This window comes from Mya arenaria, chromosome 17 (genome assembly GCF_026914265.1).
Source record: "Mya arenaria isolate MELC-2E11 chromosome 17, ASM2691426v1".
Lineage (NCBI taxonomy): Eukaryota > Metazoa > Mollusca > Bivalvia > Myida > Myidae > Mya > Mya arenaria.
In genome coordinates this window covers 48,032,030-48,053,823 of record NC_069138.1, presented here as the reverse complement: position 1 = coordinate 48,053,823, position 21,794 = coordinate 48,032,030, and the positions used below count along the sequence as shown (strand labels likewise).

The following is a 21,794-nucleotide window of genomic DNA, read 5'->3' as shown; positions in this document are numbered from 1 at the left end:
TATTTAACACTTTTTCTGAAAAAAATCCTCTAAGGATTACTTAGTAATCATGTAACTACTTAGTACGTAAACGTTTCTTTTGATTTGTGATGAAGCTGTCATATTTTGTATGGAATTCGTATATCGTTTGACTTTTTTCGTATGACTTGCAATCTTAAGGTCATACAATCAGATATATTGATTATTGCAGGAACACAAAAATACCACACACAGATATTTATTAGGTTTAAAGGAAACGACAATCAAACTTGTTTCAACGTTGTTTAAAAACAGACAGCAACGCGACCATATAAAAAGTAAATCAATGGAAATCTAAGCCAAAAGAACTATAAACACTAGCATAGATGATTATACAGCAAATACACGAACGACAGTTGACGTTTAAATGATACATGATATCAAAAATAAATAAATTTCAAGAACAAAATTAAGATAAAACATCAAACTACAGTAAGGCACAGCTATGAATATATTGAAAGCTAAATAATGAACTATAAAAAACAACAGATTTGCAACAGTTACGCTTTTCCACTACCAATACCTATTTCAAAAACTATAGAAACAAGCTCAGTAGCAAAAGGTTCAAACATAAACCTGGTTTAATGACACTGGGTAAACGCCAAAGACATAGAACAAGTAAATTATTACATTGTGAATATTGTCCTGTGAGCACTCTAAATCCGTACTGGATATGTACAATCATGTTATAGTAAGGAATAACTCTGATATCTTCGGAGAAATTATCGTAGATGACGGAGCCAAAATGTCATACATATGTGCGGTGTAATAGTAGAAGTCAAGAATCGGTGAATCCTTTTTTTGATCCCACAACGGGGCTATGCAAAACTGGAATTCCCGGAAGTGTATGGAATGTTTGTTACTAGATGCAAGCATTGGAATTCCTGAAAATATATTAATAATTGTTTGTAAAATATCACAAATAGTCAGCCTTATAAGAAATTAAGTACTAATTAAGAAGATTAACTAAGCCCACATTTTTTTATGTGATTAACTTGGCATGACCTCTGACTTTTCTACCAAAATAAACATGGTAAGCTGCAACTAAACAATTTAATCATGTACATAGTTATATATGCAATCCTATTTAAAGTTCAATGTAGCCACCATAACTAGGTTCGAGCAGTATAATTATTCTAAACATGTATACCAAAACAGATTGACATAATGTAGACAATTCGGAATGATAATAATTAAATATACCATGATTATATAATGCTATCTTTGAACATGTTTGATTTCCCGGTTAGCGCAGTGTTTAGCGCACTCGCTTCTCACCAAGGCGAATTTGTTTAGTGGTCACCAAGCCGAACAAGTGCACAAGTGGGTTTTCTCCGGGCACTCATGTTTCCCCTACAACACAAGACACCAATCTCGCGCAACATCGTGCCAACGAAAGTGACTTAGTATAACTTTTCATAACTTCCTTCACAATCGTTGTAAAATAATTTTTAAACTAAAATGTTTGTACTCTCCATCGCAAATCCTAAAACAATTGATATGTCTAAATCGTTGAGTAAAATGGTCGGTCTAATAATTTGATACCGTGTGATTTTCTTTTTTATTCGATAATGCTTTTTGCAGTTAATTTCTTTGTGCACTTTTTATTTTAGTATTTAAAAACTAATCAATACATTTTTATCACAATTAAACTTTAGTGTAAAGCAGAGTTTTGCCTAAATTATTTCGCAAACATAACAAAAGTATTTGAAGTCGTTATTAGGTACTGTATAGTCTTACCTGACAAGGCAGGAGGATGGATGATGGTGAATAGGGAGGCTATGTTGTCCATTGTATGTAGCCCTGATGTGTACGTTTGATGTTTCTGTATTGTGTAATGTAAGTCCTCTAGCAGTTGCCACTGTCTTCAAGTGAACATTTATCCAGTCTTATTTGCTGAACACGAAAAGCTTTGCTTGTTTACAATAAAAGACGCACATTTGTTTTGTCAATAAATTGTTTCTAAGATGTTTTTTTGAAATTAGTATTATCATTTGCAGTAATGTGTTTATAATTTAGAGCAGTTTGGACTCTGGTCATGAAACGATTGATTTGAAGAATAACTGAGTCTACAAAAGTATTTTCGATAAATCCTCTCATTCTATCAAATGCATCTTTGTCTAACTTGCAACAATTGCCTTCGTCCGATTATCCTTCAAATTATCTAACAATGCAATGACCTTAACTTGTTCAAATCGGTTACAATAGATTACAATCGTAGCCTTTGGGTGGAAGAGGATCGATGATTACCCCTGGTGTTACCATAATATCACTTTTATGTCCCGTGGCATCAATGGCCTTGACAACTCCTCAATAAATGCTGCCTGGAATAAAGTTTAAAGTCTTGAGTGTCAAAAGACAACATCGAATGCTGGCTTAATACACATGAAACTTTGAATGCACATTTTGATTTACTTTGCATTAAACCGACAACCATAAATGATATAACGTCTGTACAGTAGTAGTCTGTTCACCGACCTACTTTGAATCGTGTATATGTCAGCTTAATAACCAAGGTCCATCTGCATTTCAAAACGCGGGGTGTAACCATGCATGTTTTCCCTGTAATTTCAAACATTGAAACGACTAGCTCATTGTTTTTCCCTCCGTGGGTGGCGATGTGTCCGTTACCAACTCTGTGGAAACAACCAATACCAAGTATCAAAAATGATCATGTCTTGCAAAATATATTTCTTTATCGTTTGTGTGTAACTTGATCCTTTTCTCCCCTTATACCTTTGTTTTGTCAAGTAGGTTGCCATGTAGGAACGTATACATGTGGCCAAAATCCAAACTGTGAAAAATCAAATAAAGAGATTGGAAATAAGCTAAATGAAAATTTGAATATCATTGAGTTTTCTGTTATTTACTGAAGCGACACTAAATGTTAAGTGTCTTTAAACATTAAGAATATAAAGGGTATACCGATTGAATTTCGTCTAAGATTCAGATCAAGTATGGAAGTTGAAAACAACATTTGCACCATTAGTCTTTGCGACATTTCTGCAGCTACTCAAAAATTGTTTGTTGACTGTGTATACTTTGATACAGTTGTGTTCAAAGTATTATTTAGTCTTAATATGTATATGTATTTATGTCATATGTCGAAGAATGTGTTGTCCTGTCCATCAATGGACATATTTCTTCATATGTCTGCAACAGGAACAGCAATCGTCACAAATTAAAAAATAAACCCTGTTCAGAGGAGTAAGGTAAGGGTCCAAACAACAATACAAACACTCCAGATTGACCACACACTCATTAAAATAATTACACATAAATGTTAGGATTACCGCCTTGAAACTGTCAGTGAAACACGACTTCACTGAAACACGAGTCCACTTTTAAACTAGTTTGTATGGCAATAACCTCAGACTTGTACAAACGTTAATGAGAAATTACAAAATTAAAAATATTAACCTCACCAGAACAGGCATCAACATGGAACAATGAATGATAGAGTAAAAAATAAAATATAAACTGATAAAGTAATTTCGATTCAGAACGGACGGATACAAACACCACCTGCAAATGAGGTCAATTTTCAGAAACAGTGGTAGCTAAGAAATGCACGATAAAGTCATAGCTCGCCTTATAAAAGATTAAATTTATGTCTTCATGTAGAAAACTAATGAATGTATCAGCATTATGTCATATTTGTGTAGGTTGTGCTCCAAATATATGACTTTTCACACTAAGATTAAGAATATACAACCGCATGTTTCAATTGTTGAGGAATGAAACCAAACCATATTCTTACCGTTATATCGATAGATAATAGATTGTCACGTGAGAAGGATCCTTCGACCCTCTTCGTCGTGAGCTAACTAACGTCCATTGATAGAATGCCATAGCAATTGCCTTTTCCGCAATTGACCAACGTAATTTGACACGGACGCACGTATCTCCATGTCATATAAATGCATCAGTTATCTGAAAAAACAATGGTTGGATATTCAACTTCTATTACAATCCCAGATATATTTACAAATGGGACAATAAACTGATCTTTGCTCTCTGTGGGAACAAATCCATCTTCCGAAAATACAACTGCTTAGTATGCAGTGTTGATGATAAATCGTTAGCCAACGTACAACGGTTCACTAATTGTCATACGCGCCGAGTTGTTTGTCACTTGTTATTCGCTGGTGGATCTATATCAGATATAAAAGTTTGTCCGGGAGGATATTTTGACTGGTGAAGAAAGTGTTCAATTACTAGAGAAAGATAATGACCGGCATTGTTGTACGCATGCTTGTTAATGTCAATCTTGCGATTATTGTCCGCATCTTGTAATTGTAAACGGCGTAGTTTATAACTAAGGCATCCACAAGAGAACGTAGGGTACAGGGAAAATGTATCTAGACGCCATTCCAGATACGGCGAAGAAGCAATACCATTATGTGCTGTAAAGGAGAAAAAAAGTCAACAATAATGTTCGGACCGGTTCTATTCAAAGGCGATGTTTGTTCAATGAATACAGGACCCACTGTTGCGATTCACTCCAAATCAGCTTTTTGATTCCATTAACGCAAATGTAGAATGATTCGTCGGAACCAATGCCTTGGTATCTCAAGAATCTTGGAAAGATATATAATTGTATTATTTGTGTACATGTGTAAGTGCTCACAAAGAAACGATGAATTATCTTCATCCCTACCTTTTATTTCAAGCATCTGATATATTGCGGTAACATTGTGCGATTCAATTTCAGAAGCACACATACTACGGCACTTAGACGTTTTGTGCAGCTTTGCTCTTTGCATGTTTGTCTTCATTACCAATACTTAATACTTTACTGAAAAGACATACACTTCTTTCTTCTGTAAAGTTGTATAGGTCCTGTGTACGCAGACATCTGTCGGACAATCGAACCGAGTACAGTTTTATGCAACTCTCGTGTCATCCCCAACAACGGAAAAAGAATGAAGAAATGAATGATTGCTTTGAAATAAAGTGTACTTAAGATAAGCAATTTGTGTTGTTTCTTTCAGTTTAATATCTCAGAAAATATTACATTAACTCAGATAAAACAAATGTCAAATCCTTTGGTGAAAGGTTTATAATACATTTTCTCTCAGATATTACTTGTATCACTAGCCTGAGGTCATAGTCAGTTTTATTATACGCCTCATACCAAAACTAATCGGGATTTAAAGTTGTAAACTGTCCCTATTTAATAACACAAGGAACTGGCAGCTGATGAAAAATCAAATACACAACATGTGATCGCAATAAATTAACTAATTTACAGACTTCCAAGGGCTATGATAGTTTACATATTTATACTGGTAACTTTAAATGTTTAAATTTGCGTTCTTATGTTAAGCCTTATGCAAACAAAACGCTCCTGTCTTTGATTCAACTTTAAAACCATATTGATACTTGACCATTTTCTTACTGTTGTGACAGCATTTTAGTAACATTTATGCCCAGACAGAGTAGATAACAAGTTTTAGATTTTGTGAAATGCATACAAAGCAGCAATAGCCATTTCGGTCAAATATATAACAGCCATTTTTTCCTTATGCACTTAAAGAATTATATCAAGTTACATTTACCTTTACATTTCGATGATGTCTAAAAGGAAGCCCATTTACCTGGCAAGTCCACTATGCAAGTTCTCTTTTCAAAGCAGAATAAGATATTTTATTTGTTAAATCAGCTTAGGTTTTAACGTAAAAGTGACAGAGTCCAATTGAAAAGATTAAATTTGTCAAACCTGTGATTACATATTTTACAGAATTTAATAGTTTAACAGTATGCAAAGATTGACATGTATTAAAAGACAATATGCCAAACTGATTAACTCTCGGAAAAATGGTGAATTATGAGAAATGGAAAGATATCACGAAAAACTGAAAGATTCATAATAATTGCTTGTGTTTTCATTGGTCAGATGACCGCATGATGCAGAAATTGTAGAGAAAAACATCCCTTGCCGGATTTTTTTTAATATTTAAGTGTCTGTTTATAAGGCTTAACTTGGCACGCATTTAAGAAAACAACACTATTCATTTTTTGTATGTTTCTACACACAAACAAGTCTTACAGGAGTGACTAACATCTTCATCCACCTGAAGTATCTGATTCATAGCTGCATGTCGTCGTCTCACGTTGCTTGACTGCTTTGTGGATAAACTTATTGGCACACCAGAATCTGCAGAGAAGACACAATGTTTTATACATACTTCTGTTAATGGATAACAAATAACTGTACACAATCATTTAAGGCATACTCAAGTCAATATGTAGCCATACCATTGAAAAATAGCGCAGATGAGATCATTAATTCAACGATTTTGAGAACATTCATGAAATATATTACATAGGCGGTTATTGCCCATACTAAGGATAAGGTTAGCCATGTCCTATAACCACTTCGCAGACAGCCTGACATTCAGGCAGACGGACGGACGGACGGACAGACAGACAGACAGTAGAGTACGACCGTATTACACTAGGGCGGGGGGGGGGGGGGGTACAGACTACCTTTTTGTGATATGTAGTGCGTATTTCATGTGGATTTATGATTGGTATTTAAGAAACTTTCATACCGTTATCTAATCACTAAATGCTTACCAGACGTTGCGGTACACCAATTTAATATCTGGCTGGTTCGTCATCATCCCCCGGGCCTGTTCAGAACAATAAGGTAGTTATTACACAATTACACAACTGATCACGTAAATACTCAAACCCACAAGTGTACCTCCTGGACACAAAGTGGCTTATGGTACCTCTTAACCTGGCTATAAAGACAAATCTTGGATACAAACTAAGAATCGCAACGTGTGGAATGTAAATTATGCCAGACGCATACCTTACAGAACCGCGCATGAGATAATCCTAACATTATCCACATCCATTCGTCATCATCGACGCATTTAATTTTGTTTCAAAGAAATCCCTCCGTTTTCTTTTTTTGGAACTGAAAATGAGGCGTTCTGACTTTAGAAACAAGCCTTTTACAAACAAATATTTAAAAGATAATTTGGAATAGTCTAACTAGGTTATGCAATATCAACTGGCCAAATTTTAACCAAATATTGTATCTACATCACTTAAAAATAATATCGATTAAAATTGGTCAACCCTCATTATTTACCTTTATCCTCTTCATTCAATGTTCCTGTGGTCTTTAAGGTGAAACATTGATGTTTGTCCTCTGTTGGGTTCCTTGAATATTTAGTTATTTCTGTTCAGGTACACATTGCTATGCTAGATACTGATACTGTCGTCATTTCTGTCAATATCCGTCGTCTTTACGTAGGTAGTTGAACAGGGCGATTTTCGCATGGGGGTATGACTGGTTGTCAAGGTAACAGGATAGTTCGAACACTCCGAGCACGATCAGGCTACTTTTACGTTTTGCTGAAACAAATCTTGATATTCCAAGTTAAAATAGAATTTGGAAACAACCTGTCTAATGCATGGTAGTGTGTGTGGGTAATAACCAGCTGCCCTGTTAGCTCAGTTTGTATGAGCGCTGTGCTAGTGTTTCGGCAGTTGTGGGTTCAATCCCAACTCCGGGCACTTTCCTCTATGGTTTATTTTAATGGTGGCAGCAGTAAACGGCAGGAGTGCCTCTGTCGGCCTAAAAGGTTAATAGGGTTGTATAATTTATTTGTTGGGAAGAACCAGTCACCCGGTTTTTCAGTTGGTTTGGGCGTTTTGCAAGTGATCCGGCGAATCCACTACCAACGCACTTATCCTTCCACGTTTACTTAAGAATAGATACAAGGGATAACAAGACGAATGTTGATGTTAGGCATCAAAGACTCGGCTGAATGGGTTTTATTGAATATTAATATATATCTATTTATGTTCATGAAACATGGGGATTGACCCAAATGGACGTCATTATCACCGTTTACGTTACCATAGTAAACATTAAGCATATATTGCGGACAAAATAAATCATTTCTAAACCTAACGGATGTTGGCAAATCATTATGCGATAAATATCGAGCCTCGTTTATACTTTCAACTATGATAGAATACAAAGCATTTCCCTCATTCAGTATACAGTCTACATCGACAGCCGTTAATGAGGACATGTGGTTGTGTTCGTAACTAAAACAGGCTAATAATGCAACCAGAGCCATAGCGGTACAACACCTCTTACCATTATCAGTTTTCGCGTTTTCTTTCCCCGCAAAAAGATGTAGGAGAACGCTATAAACACGGACATAGCCGAACTATGACAGTTTAATCAACTTTTTAGATCGTAGTTACTCGATCGTCTCCGGCATGCGTAAATTATTTAGACAAGTACCCTGCATTATCACCGATAAAATTATTGGTGTCGGGTCGATTCGGCCGAGATATCATTTCGGCCTACTTTTATTCATTAATGTTTGTTTTAAATCGTGTGAATTACGCTTTGAACTTTCATTTTACATCAGTTAAATTTAAATTGTGTTAATTTCGTTATTGCGACTTATATTTGTTAGTAAAATCGTGTGAATTATGCTTTGTACTTCCATTTTATATCACTTAAATTTAAAATAGTCAAATAATGTCGTGTTAAGGCACTTATGAATAATTAAAACTATTATTCACAATATGCCCGTAAATTCTCACATGCTTATTTACTACCACAGCGTGTATATAAATCGTTTTCACAGAAATTAAATTCTAAAATAACGAACTCGTATGACCGGCGACCAATCAATACAAAAACACAGAAAATAACCTTTTTTAATTTCCTGTTTTAAGCATTAGGCTTATTCGTTTTATATGACGTTTTGGAAGCTTTACACGCATCAACGGCTACCTCCAACGGTTATTGACGAAATTTTTAAGTAAAGTTGAATAAGAGTTGATATCATTAACAAATCTTCTTTTTTTCATAACTAAAATTTATCCGTATACACTTCCCCATTGACAATTGCAAACATGTATCCCTATAGACGCGGCCCCCAGGCCGTGTCTAATAATTGATAACTTACAATCATATTTGATAATGTACAAACCTTTTTGCAAATGACAATACCAGCTTAGCATCTATGTGTAGATTTACTTTGTACATAACTGTACATCTCTTAAAATCAGTACCTGTTGAATAACTCAATACATTGATGGCATGAAGTAAGATTGTCAATAATTATTTTATAACTTAAAACTTTTTAATCGGTTACCTACGACCTTGAGCATTCTAAGGTTAAATATCAAACATCGCTCGAGACTGGTTTAAAAAAGTCCTGCACCGTATACCTTGGTATATGCAAAATATGTCGCAGTTTCCGTCTATGTTCTGTACAGTCAATTGTTTAATGAAACCGCTCATTTTTAAAGCTTCGGGAATGGATTAAATTACACACCACCTACCAATCCTTCTGGGTATCGGCTGTCAGAATACATACACCCCTATGACATCATTTAACCAACTCGACCAAAAGTAGTAGAGAATCCAAAATTTGGACAATGCAGACGAAAAAATGGCGCGGATGCGATACTGATGTTGTATCTAGAATCGATATATCATTGGATAAGCGTTTATTTTGATTGACAGACGGCGACTGTTTATATAAATGCGAATACATACATATCAATCTTAGTTCATAAATATTTTGTTTCCCGCCAAAAAAACATGTACAATTTGCTTACCGGCCTGCATGAGCCTAATATGAGCAATGAATGATAAGCTGTTTTGGTTCCCCTTCATAGTTTAGTGATTCCCCGAAACTCCGGCAAAGAAATGAAGTAGTCCCCTTCATATGAAACGTATATGACTTGTAATTGAGCGCTGCACGATCGACTTCAAGGCCGTAATAATACGTCAAAGGCATAATTGGTATAGTTGTAGTTTGTATAATGAGAAATTCAAGCAGTGTCTTTATTATATGAATTGTGTTCAACTTACCTTCGTAAACATCACCATCTGAAGAAGGCCATTCATCAACAAGCACGTCTATTTGTTCCGTTGTTGAAAGCCCAGCCATGTTTGTTACTTTTACAGTAAAATAATAGGTTCCGTTGTGAGTGCCATTATGCGTATTCTTAACATTTAATTTGTCGAGTGGTATTGTGTAGTTAATGTATGCACAGGAACCAATATCTGGGCAGTAGCATTCTTCTGATGAGCATGAATCCTGAAACGAGGGAAACAGTGTGTAAACATAAATTATTATACGCAGTTTAAGACACAAATGTATGGTAAGGTACCTGATTGAAACTAGTTCCATTACATATACGTGTAGATATACGTACATTTATGGTCATAACAGCATGGTGCTCACTTAGAAGCTCGGTCATTGTGTCGGCTATTCCAAACGTCCAATGTATTTTAGATATCCCACTATGTGGATCAAGTGCGGCAAACGTCATCTTCATTTTGGACAAGTCCGTGCTTTTATGTACATACAGCATATCGTATCTTATAGTGTCTTCAATAAGCCATAGGTCGTGGAGGTGTGGTGCAGAGCCATCAATAAATATAGTTCGGTTATCGCTAAGGGTATTTCCAGCTATATCAATAGCCTTTACGTTCAGTGTGTAAGTATCTCCATCAGTAACATTCAAATCCTTGCAAAATGATTGATTTTTGAATGAAGGGACAGGTTGTTCTACAGAAAATGTACCGTGATTCAGGCTCCACGATATATGGTATGCAATAATACCATACACATTCGATGTTCCAGAAACAGGTATCTCCCCAGTTGTTTGCTCGAATGAGTGGCTAATGAGATCGTCCGGATCGGGCTCAATAGGATTCAGAAGTTCATTTTGAATGTAGAAATCGTTGTAAAAATAATCTTTCCAGCTTATACAGACATCGCTGTGATGGGTTTGCCATGTGTAATCTGTAGCAGGTGACGATGATGTAAATCTGAAAGGCTTTTCAGTCCAGATTTGAATGGACGAAGTGTTATCGTATAGAACAAAGCGGCGTGACTGTCGAACATTGCCTGCCACCTTCACCTCAAGTGTTAAACAATAGAGCCTGGTGTGTCTGAAGTAAGATTTAGATCCATGTTTGTGACTGTGTGGTTAACCATTGTACTCAAAACGTTATTTGCGTAATCTACCTTAGCGTCCCTTCCGAGGACAAAACTTCATTTACCCGAATTTCGTAGCTCTCAATAGATGAAGCGGTGTGTGAGGCTCCCCCTGGAGGAACAGGATCCAACCAACCGTCAAACTCGACGTTGTGGAAATATGACCGCGTGATCCGTTTGCTCAGATGGAAGGATCAGAGCCACATGTTGATAATTGTGAACAGTGTTCAGGTGGTTGGCTGTCATAGCGATAGCAGACTGTTCGGTGTTTTACAGTTTTGTGGTAAGGTTTAGCGCTTGAACAGTTTGGGTTCTTGTATCTTTGGCTTTCAAGTAACCCACCTTTCACTTCGTTCCAAACACAACCTGTTCACAAATAGCAAATGCTAGTATACATTTATTTCATGATTATTTATGTAAAAGCCAAAACTGTTGTTCCAGGGTGGAGCGGTGACATCTAAACTGTTTGTTGAGGCTAATATGCCGAGGGCAACAATTCAGAATGTCATCCCCGACACCAAAGGACAACGGTATTGACTGTTACCCGAATAACAATTAAATAACTGCTCTATTACATGATTAAATTAATATAACGAATCAGGGAATTTAATTTGATTTATTTTCGTACAATTTACTTACGCCTGGCCATTTGCGAGTGTGTATGTAGTCGTAAAATTATGTGAATCATAATGTGCGCTCCTAACAGACTGGCTCGAATTTACATCTGTAAGTCGTCTGTTTGTTGGTAAAGTAGTGAGCGAACCTGTCACAAATACAGTTATAACTTCATAGTGAAAGTAAACTATGTTATATACGCTAACGACCGAATTCAAACATGTTTGTTAACTTTTTTCAGTGTTTACAAGCACAAAATGGTACATTATACAGCCGAGATTTGTTTCGTCGCCGCAAAAGTGTTCACATATTTCCTTATGTTATGTTATGTACATTGCTGGAAAAGAAACCTTAAAATATATACCCACATTTGTCATTTACAATACAATGAACTACTGTATCCAATATATGAGACACATACCTGATACGGATTGGCGTTGCATATATACTGTTACGTCCGTTATTCCGAAGTTTTGTTCAACAATATATGAAGGGCGCGAATAGCTGGAAATGTCAATTGTGTATTCAGTGCTCAAATCATACTGCATAATCGTCGGCTGATAATTTCCATATATATCTTGCAAATACTGACACTCGGTTGAATTGCTCGATGACATTGCTGTCTTCTTTTCACCATTTGGTCCAATCGCCACAGTGTCACATGTTAAGATGGATGGTTTCTGAATTGGTTGACACGACGTTTCCGCATAATTTGAAACACTGGTAAACCCCGCTGCGCACGAGCAGTCCTTGGTGAGACCATTTCTGCAGCTCCCTGGCCAACAATAGTGGTTGTTCCAGGAACACATCCCTAAATGACATGTTGGACATACGTATACAAGTATGCACCATGCTATTATTAATGTCATTTGTAAAGAACCTGTAAATACGATACAGTTTGTGAAAAGAAAACAGTTTTTGTAACAAATATTTTGTTTGATTTTATTATCGATTGATACGTTCATATTTTTCCCGCGTTTTATAGAAAAATGGACTATAAAAAGAAGACCTTCTCTCCTTGTTCAAAAGAAATATATATTTTCAAACGTGAGTAATTATTTTGTCATAATACGTTTATTTCAAATATATCCTTACGCTGGCATTCTTTGTCGCCGTTGTATCGCTTGAAGAATACATTGTTGTCGTTACACTCCTTGCAGTATACATTGTAGGATGATGTGCAGCTTCGGTATTTACACTCGGCGATTGATGGACATACTTAAAAAGAAACCCGTATTCCCTGAATTGGTTACAAATGTTGGCGTAAACGACTGTTTATTCCCTATAACTACACGACTATTGAAGGTGTCCTTCTGGTGTGTCATAAATTAAGGGTTGGTGCTGAAATTGTTTCGTTTGGACGTACTGGTAGCCCGCTTACACGCCATAATGACAATCATTTTAATGCGTTAAGTGTACTTTTTGAACTGTTGAGTACTCTCTGTAAAACATGAACTATCGTGTCCATCATATTTGGTATGTGTGAGACCAAATGAAATATGTCCATCCGACATCTAATTTACACTTTTAAAAATGTATCTTTTTTTATAAGATTCCGAATTTTAGGTTGTAACAACTCAATCTCATATGAAAATGTGACTGAGGTTTAGGCGGCCTATTGGAAAAAGGAATTATTTAATTGATTAATGTTCCTTAAAGAGATAATAACAAAAATGTCGTTTTTTTATTTAGCGTTGACATTCAAAAAAAAACAAAAAAGCGGCAAAATTGAATTTACTTGAAAAACATCAACTGTACATACATGTTGTCATCAATAAAACGAGTATAAGTTTATCTCAGTACAAACATTCGTTTTATTTCCTACGTGTCCATGTTTATCAATTGAACTGTGACATTCAATACATGAAAATAAACTCTAAAGAAACTGACAATCATGTGGCTCTGAATCATGCATTCTGGTGTTTAGCTTATGTAAGGGTGAAGGCCGACAACTGTCCACTTTTTCAAGAAACGAACAATCCGAGACACGCATTGCCGAGGCTGTTTATTTTCGCTGACAAAATGGACAGTTTGAGGCATTTCACTTGCTTCAACGTGTAAACAACGAGGTCAATCTTGAATTTCATGGTGCCATTGTCAACTTATTTGACACTGTCCAACCCATTGAAAAGATACTAATCATAGTTTATCTTGATAATCTTTAAAACAAATTAAGCTTATATTAGTATTGATCGGTTTGCTATATAAATTGAAAACGAAATATACGTTCAACTATAAAATGTTTTACATAGTAACGCAAAATTGGATAGTCAATAGTTATTGTATATTTTATCATCCAACCTATGAACTAAAACTAGACACGAACTCCAGTAAAAAACAGAACTATAATAATCTTGAAACACAAATAGCAAAATACAAATAATTAACTACGTGTGATACTTAAGCACGCAACATACAGAAACAATTGTTGAATTATATCAAAGTGATTAAATGCTACCTTCAAATTATTCAATATTTATTATATAATTATACATATATGACATGCTAGAATCAACGAAATGACGCATCTCTAACAGTATCAATGTGAAAGCACTTTGTATGACTTTCACACAGATAGACTTAACTACATGAACATTAAAGTGTACATCTACGTCAGCAGTCAGTTTGAATAAGGCTTTTTTGACATTATCAATTGCTGTAAATCGCATCTAACACCATAAATGGTAAACATTTAGGAAGTGCCAAAACAAATGTTTTTATGCGATGTTAGAAAAAATTATACTTAAACGACCATCATTGCTTGTTCAAAACAACTTAAGGAAATCACGTTTAATACAGATTGTAAGAAAACTATATTAAACCCTTTAAAACAAGGAAACCCTTTATTATTCTCAAATCCCTGAAAGTGTTCTTTAAGAGTTAATATTTATCTCTCAGACGATTTAGGTAACTTCTCAATCTTCCGTATTAGAACCTTTTACAACCATGATATGTTTTAAGCATGCCCGAAAAGGGTGATTTATGTTTAATTTGATAAATCACTGAACGTTACTATTTCAGTAAAGCGGTCAACACTTAAAGGTTAAATCTGTTAAGCACTTATTTGCTTTAACATTATAAGACGTACAATAATGAAACTTTTGATGTAGGACTTTTATTTATTATCTTAGAACACAAATGAATATTCTAAAGCATATACAAATGCTTTTTTCAATGTGTACACTAACTTATTTCATTTAATGAAAGAAGAAGTGCTTAAGGGATATGGAAGTCCGGATCGTTCGAAAAATTGTGTACAATATTCCGAAACACAAAATACCTCTTGTTTTCTAATTGATCACTTTCCTCCACTATTCACTTAATAACAACATTTAAGATGTTGTATATAAACGCTCGTTAAATATAAAAAAACAGGTCAAGGGTAAGATATTGATATTGCGCAAAATGGTGATTCAACTTACAGGTTTTATATAAAATAAGTTTGGAAAGTTGATCTTGGTGATAAGGTTTTATCGCAATAAAAGGAAATCTGATGAAAATGTCTGACAAAACTGTCGATGGAACGCGAATATTTGAACAAACGTTGACGTTAGCAGTCTATCTTGAATATTCTCAGTTTAAAAACTGTTTTTAATATTGGAACTATATAAACAATCTCTAGTTTGGCATATGCGGTTGTTATTGTATGCATACTGTCGGTCATAATTCGAAGTCGGGTTTTACCTTATACTTAACACAAGTGTATTGTGGAGAGGTGTATTATTTCTCCCATTGTACGAAACTACACAATTATATACGTCACATGACTACTGTCAAAGTCACAAAACTTCATTGTATTATGGGTATTGTATTAAATGTGAACATGTGGTCAATCTCAGCCCGTGTCCCTTGTCTAATGTGATGTGTTTAATATGTGATGCTGGATTTTGATCTGATGAAAATGATGTTTACATCTTTCTGAGACTCTATCATTTTCAATTTCTATCCCTCCTCTTTCTGAATTCCTTTTATTACGCTCTATATCAGACACAAGCTGATTTTCTAGCAATATCTTTTATAGATTTCAATCATATTTTACATATGTTTGTTAAACAAATTGGTAAATAATATTAAGCAGCTACAGAGTGCCTAATAAGCCCACTCGTATTTATGTTCTTAATAGTTTATTAATTTTAATGAAAAAGAACTACGAAAGTGTGCATTATGTATTTCCATGTGCATTCCACGTGAATCAATTCATGCACTGTTCTTATTATTTACTGGAATAATGTTCTGGAATTCTGTATTTGACAAGTATTTCGTTAGTGTTTGAATGAAACAAAAAACTGTATCAGGTCTTTGAGTGTGGTTGTGAGGCGCCCTTTATAAAAAGACACAAACGGAGGCAATCTACACATAGCGCCCAACTAAAGGGAAGTTCTGTCGAACCGACAAAAAGTTCTAGACGTGTTCCGTGCCTGAGGTTCCTACCGACGGTTTGCCTTTTATGCCCGGATATTGAGTGCCCCCTTTCTATTATCCTGTTTGTATTAACTATGGACCCCTATTGCATACCAGAGCCATGTTAATAGTGCATTTAAAAACAACAATTTTAATTTCGGCCCACGGTGTGCGATTGATATATCATAAACAGCATTGACTGATTTATTTATACACGTAAAAACCAGCTGTCACCTGTGGCAAAATAGCTGTTGATCATCGCGGATGTATTTGTTTTTTTTGTCTTCTTGTTTCGTTTGGTATGTTTTACATGTTTATTGAGTAAACTTTGTTCTGAATTTTGTTGGATGTTATTTTCTACCAACTCAGATTAAGTAGATCCAAATATTTGACCATGCTGGAAATCCTTTTCTCCCACCTCAGATAGCTGATCCAATAATTTAACCATGCTAGCACGTAAATTAGCAAATTATCACGTAACTATACGCGAATTTGCTTAACTGAGCTGGGGGAAAAAGCATCTACCATGGCCGTTCGTGTTAGATGCGTGTATCCCAACCCTCGCACAGTTGTTCTGTAGGGAAGAGGTACTTATTATGAATTCTTCTTATCTATATTTTATTCTTTTATTAATCAAGCTCGTACGTTTCAGATTCTCAAGAACTACTTTCACCTAAGTAATTCGTCTGTCAACACGTGATATTTGATAATTGTTTTGCTGGATATTCTAATTTCGGTTTGATGTTAGTAATCGTCATAAATTTTCTGTTTCCATTAGCACTTTGGCATAGTTTTGTCCGGTAATCAAATTAACCACTACATTTTATCTGTCATTAATTTTGCGACAAACTTGCTGAAACTTAAACGCTAGTCATTTATATCGAATAATGTAGTTCCTTGACCTTATGACAGTTCATATAATATTTTTCTGTTTAAAGCAACTCAAAAGATAATGACTTTAAAGCTGAAATTGTTATGAATGATAGTGTTTACCTCAAAATTATGACATGATGATGATTATGATGGTAACATCTTACATAATAATACGAGTGGTTTAATTAGCTACTCACTTCATTCCTTTTAGAGTATGTTTAATATTATGAGGATCAAACTAACATAAACCGATCTACATTTGCCTTTGTCAAAAGTGACATTGAGATACCATATCTCACCCGGTAATGACGAGCTATTAGTGAATCTTATTCAACTTAAACATGCTTTAAGACCTTAAACGATGAATTATAACTTCCTTCGATATTATAGTATTACAATGCATTCGTTTTCCTCAACGCTATATATATATATATATATATACAGAACATACATGTACATAAGTTGACCAGGGGCAGATAACAATAATGAACAACAACTAAGGTGACTTTTGTGTTATCTCGCTTAGAATGCCCCTAAAATCGCGCTTAACAGCCTGACAAAAAACATCGGGAAACTCGTGATAAATAACAACAAATAAATACAAAAATAGTTCAAGAGAATTCAGTATTTACGGAACGTGCGCACCAGCGGAGTAGGCTAATTAGGTTTTACTGTTCTATTTAATAACACTTTCAATGTCTCCTAACATGTTTTTTTTTGTTTTTGTTTTAGCCTACTGGGCTGGTCCGTGTATTTTCCTTTGTATTATTAATGAATAAAAGTCAATCAAAATAGACAATGTCTCATGGAAACTTAAGCAGAGGGATAACATGTGCAAATTTTAGTTATACCAACTATCTTATGCGTTTGATCATCAACAACTGTATGGATCGTATAGTGTATCGATATTTACTTCCGATTTTATCGTAATGGATATTTAAATTTACGTTGAGGGAACATTTAACTCGTCGATTGATTTCGAAATTATTTAATACAGAGTATTTGTACGGAGCAGATACGTTAAAAGAGCAGAAAGTCAAAATGTGAATGACACTGATTAATCGTAACTACCCATATGGGACGCTGATATATCAATAAAATTTTGACCTCGTTTAAGTTCTTATAAACAAGATGATTGGGACTGAAAAATCAAAGTTTTGGTTTCGGAATAAGATCAAAAAGAGCACACACAATTATAAGTTATTGCTAAATGTGTAACCATTATCGTTTAAAGGATTCAAAAATCGTTTGTATTTTAAATACCTGTGTCGCAACAGTAGCCATAATATAGATCTGGACAATTACACCCATTTGTTGAAACCGTTCCGCCATTATAGCACCAAGTGTTGCATTTACCATAGTCATGAAACCCCGACCGGTCGTTTGGATCCCTACCACAGTCACTTAAACATGCGGCTATGTCACTTGCCAAATTAGATTTGCAACAAAACAAACGACTTCTTGATCGTGTGCCACCTCCACAAGTTCTAGAACAATCCGACCACGACTTCCAAGGAAACCATTGACAACGTGACACTGGACAATCCGCCTGTACAAACTTAGGTCCAGTAACATATGTGAACAGTACAGCAATGTAAAACACAGCTAAGCTCCAACGGTCTCCGGACATGTTGCACGTTCCAACACAAAAACAATTTAAACTCAGTCAACAGACTGCTTCCTTTTAAGCTCTTGTGAACTTATCTATTATTGGAAGTGATTTACATAAGATCACTTCTTTGCTTCCTTGATATGGATTTACTCTTTCTGTATCGTTCTGGTCAGGATCACATAAACATTTACATTGCTACTTGTTTCTTCATTTGTATTTTGTTAATATGAACTTATTGGTAGAATCATAAATAGGTCATGCGATAAAAGATATCGCATACGAGTGTTCATAAAACTAACAACACTTGCATAAGGATAATATGAAACCAATTTGTTTAGTAATAAAAAAAGATAAGTATGATCCAATAAATTGGCAAAACAACACACGAACTAAACTTTATCTTAAGTTTCTTTCATAAATCTACCACACATACCACCCGTTTATCCCATGATATTTCAAGAAAGTGTCAATATATAAACGCTGTATAATTGTATAATTCAATATACTTAATGTGTATGCGATGTCAGATTTAATGGTTAATTGGATTATTGGCATTTATTTGGAGTAAATATGCCATCACTTGTTAACGTATATTAAGTAGATTTTATGAGTATTGCATTAAAACATTCTTTTTTACCTTGGAAGGGACTCATGCTATTGGACTTATGCTTTGGCACCGATTGACTTTTCGGTAAGGCATTTAAAAGCACGTATATATATTATAATAAACCTATTTAACTCTTTTGTACATTTAAAGTAAACCAAAATATTCTGCTTTAAATGCGGTGCTACCCACGTCGGTACAGTCAATGAAAAACATAAAACTCTGACATCAGACCTCACGCTCACAAGGACACAAAACAGAAGGATAACTTAGCTTTTAAGCCTTTTGTTGAATCGCGTTATTAACGCTATATCAAAGCGTGGAATTCATAGACAATATTTGAGAATATATCATCATTTCTTGAAGGGTTCCAATCGTCAGTACCTTAGTTGCAACACTCCTTATGATTTGCCACATATTATTTCGTCATACAAAAAGGGCACTAAACAAAAACATGAGCGAGTCCCGTTAAAATTACCAATGATTTTTTTAAAATGTGAAAGGCAAGGTTTAAATAAGAAAATAAATTTTCAAGCGTCACCATAACACTTTGTTTGTGTCAAAATCATTAAGAATTAAAATATCCTTTTTTTATCTTTAATGGCAAGTATAACTAATAATTTATGTTGCCTTTACCATCATTATTTGACAAAAATGATGTTGAAAGTATGTTCCCCAATGCAATATACATTTTGTCCTTGAAATAGCACACCTGTGTATTAAGCATTTTCTTTTGGTTGAATCCAATTAAATTAGCTCTACAAATGAGAGTAAAATTATCCAACTCTGGTTGTCCGTTTGTCATAAAATTGTTAAGTACTGGTGCAGGAAGCCATATAATCAAATAAAAAGTAATAGCACATGGGTATTCTTTTCTTTAATAAGCCGACCGGTTTTGCTTGTAGCTTATCAGGGCTTATAATATCAATATTACCGAAAAGTTCAAGCAAACGATAAAAAAATATTACTACTACTACTACTACTACTACTACTACTACTACTACTACATCTTCTTCTACTACTACTACTACTACTACTACTACTGCTACTGCTGCTGCTGCTGCTGCTACTACTACTGCTGCTGCTGCTGCTACTGCTGCTGCTGCTGCTGCTCCTACTGCTACTGCTACTGCTACTGCTACTACTACTACTACTACTACTACTACTACTACTACTACTACTACTACTACTACTACTACTACTACTACTACTACTACTACTACTACTACTACTACTAGTATATATATAGCAATCTCTGTTTGTATACAGTTGTATATGTATGTTGTTAAATGAATGCACATAGTTGACTACATGTGTATTGAAATCAACACATTTCTATGTTATATTTCAAGGATGGTGATGTAATTCCAGAAAAAAAAACAGACCGCAAAGTTTCAACATAGAGCCTTACAAGTCTCTAGCATGCAATATTCACAGATTCTATCTTCAACCCAGCATTATCCGAGAATATGTAAGTGCAAGGAGGGCCGATCCTCATGTTATTAGCAAACTACATTCTCAAATACAGCACGAACTGTTTCTGAAAATATTTTTGAGTGCATTTATAATGAATCGGTTTCTGATTGAACGGCTCCACATGCAAGTTTGAACACTTGTCATGCCATGTTAAAGAATGTATAACTTGCTTTCCTGACGAATATTTACTACTTGAACAAACAGTATGGCCTCTTTGAACCTTCTTAAAATTACATGTAAAAACAATTTGAAAGGGGAATCCTAATAAATATTCACTTTATCCTCTTCAGAACTTGTACGCATTATTTGAGTGTTCATATTTATTTCGTAGACGTTTTAGAAAACTTTTCAAGCCTCCGTATAAATTCGCGTCACTGACTGAATATGTTTAAAACATGTTCGTTTTAACCTTTACAAACTGCACTGTAATAAAATTGTTATTTAATTTGATGAATTATACATTATGAGCAGATATAAATATTCTTAAGGATATATAAATGGTAAATCACTTACAACTTGAGGAGAGTTTAACTGCCCTGCGTGTATATGAAATCTTGCAATACATTTAGCTTGCACCATGCATAATTCCTCCATCAATACACCTTGATTAGTCCTAATTTAAAGACTTTGAACGGCGTTAATAACAATTTGATAAGAACAGGTGACAATACAACAACATTTCCTATAAAAATATCAGCTGATGATACTTTCGAAACTGCACATTACTACTACTACATTCATCATTTTATAAATCGATGTTGTATTTCACGACAGAAACAAATTTCTTTTTTATCAGTAGTCACAAAATGATTAAACATTATCACATTATTATATCGTTAAATTGTAGTTATTTTGTTAAAATGTAAAACAACACATACATGTTTATTACGCTGTCGTATTGACGATATAATTTAACTGTTTGACAACAAAACCGAAAGAACGCATCTGAACAAGAACAATGTGACTTAAAAAAAACATTTAAGCATAAACCATTACAAGTTTCCGATTCAAATGCGATATCTAGTCCACATTTATTTAAGCTCTCATAGAACCACAAAGTCTCGGAGCAAACTCTTGTCTGTATCTACCCCAAAACATGCCATAGAACATTCACGCCAAGGTTGAAACTTGAAATTTCCTGGAGATTTTCGAAATATGCTATAAATATATTTTGTTCAAATGTGTATGCTGC

General features: G+C 34.8%; 1 protein-coding gene and 1 long non-coding RNA gene across 5 annotated transcripts in view; both read right to left on the bottom strand.

The window, feature by feature from the left end:
- Positions 1 to 204: 204 nt before the first annotated feature.
- LOC128223168 (uncharacterized) lies at positions 205 to 8,935 on the bottom strand. 4 transcript variants are annotated; one of them, XR_008259308.1, is made up of 10 exons: positions 7,127 to 8,935; positions 6,842 to 6,949; positions 6,601 to 6,656; positions 6,071 to 6,178; positions 4,831 to 5,643; positions 3,779 to 3,951; positions 2,501 to 2,654; positions 1,759 to 2,342; positions 1,222 to 1,371; positions 205 to 902 (listed from the first exon to the last, which is right to left on the bottom strand). It is a non-coding gene; the product is annotated as an uncharacterized LOC128223168 (long non-coding RNA). The 4 variants fall into 4 exon arrangements; XR_008259307.1 differs by lacking the exon at positions 1,222 to 1,371 and having other exon boundaries at positions 2,497 to 2,654; XR_008259306.1 differs by lacking the exon at positions 1,222 to 1,371.
- Positions 8,936 to 11,656: 2,721 nt separating this feature from the next.
- Positions 11,657 to 21,794, bottom strand: part of LOC128223562 (multiple epidermal growth factor-like domains protein 6) — a 21,986-nt gene continuing 11,848 nt past the window's right edge. The window contains exons 6-8 of the mRNA XM_052932839.1: positions 12,732 to 12,854; positions 12,058 to 12,447; positions 11,657 to 11,784 (exon numbers count right to left, since the gene is read on the bottom strand). Coding sequence (XP_052788799.1) covers positions 11,657 to 11,784; positions 12,058 to 12,447; positions 12,732 to 12,854 — 641 coding nt within the window. The remainder of the gene's footprint in view (positions 11,785 to 12,057; positions 12,448 to 12,731; positions 12,855 to 21,794) is intronic.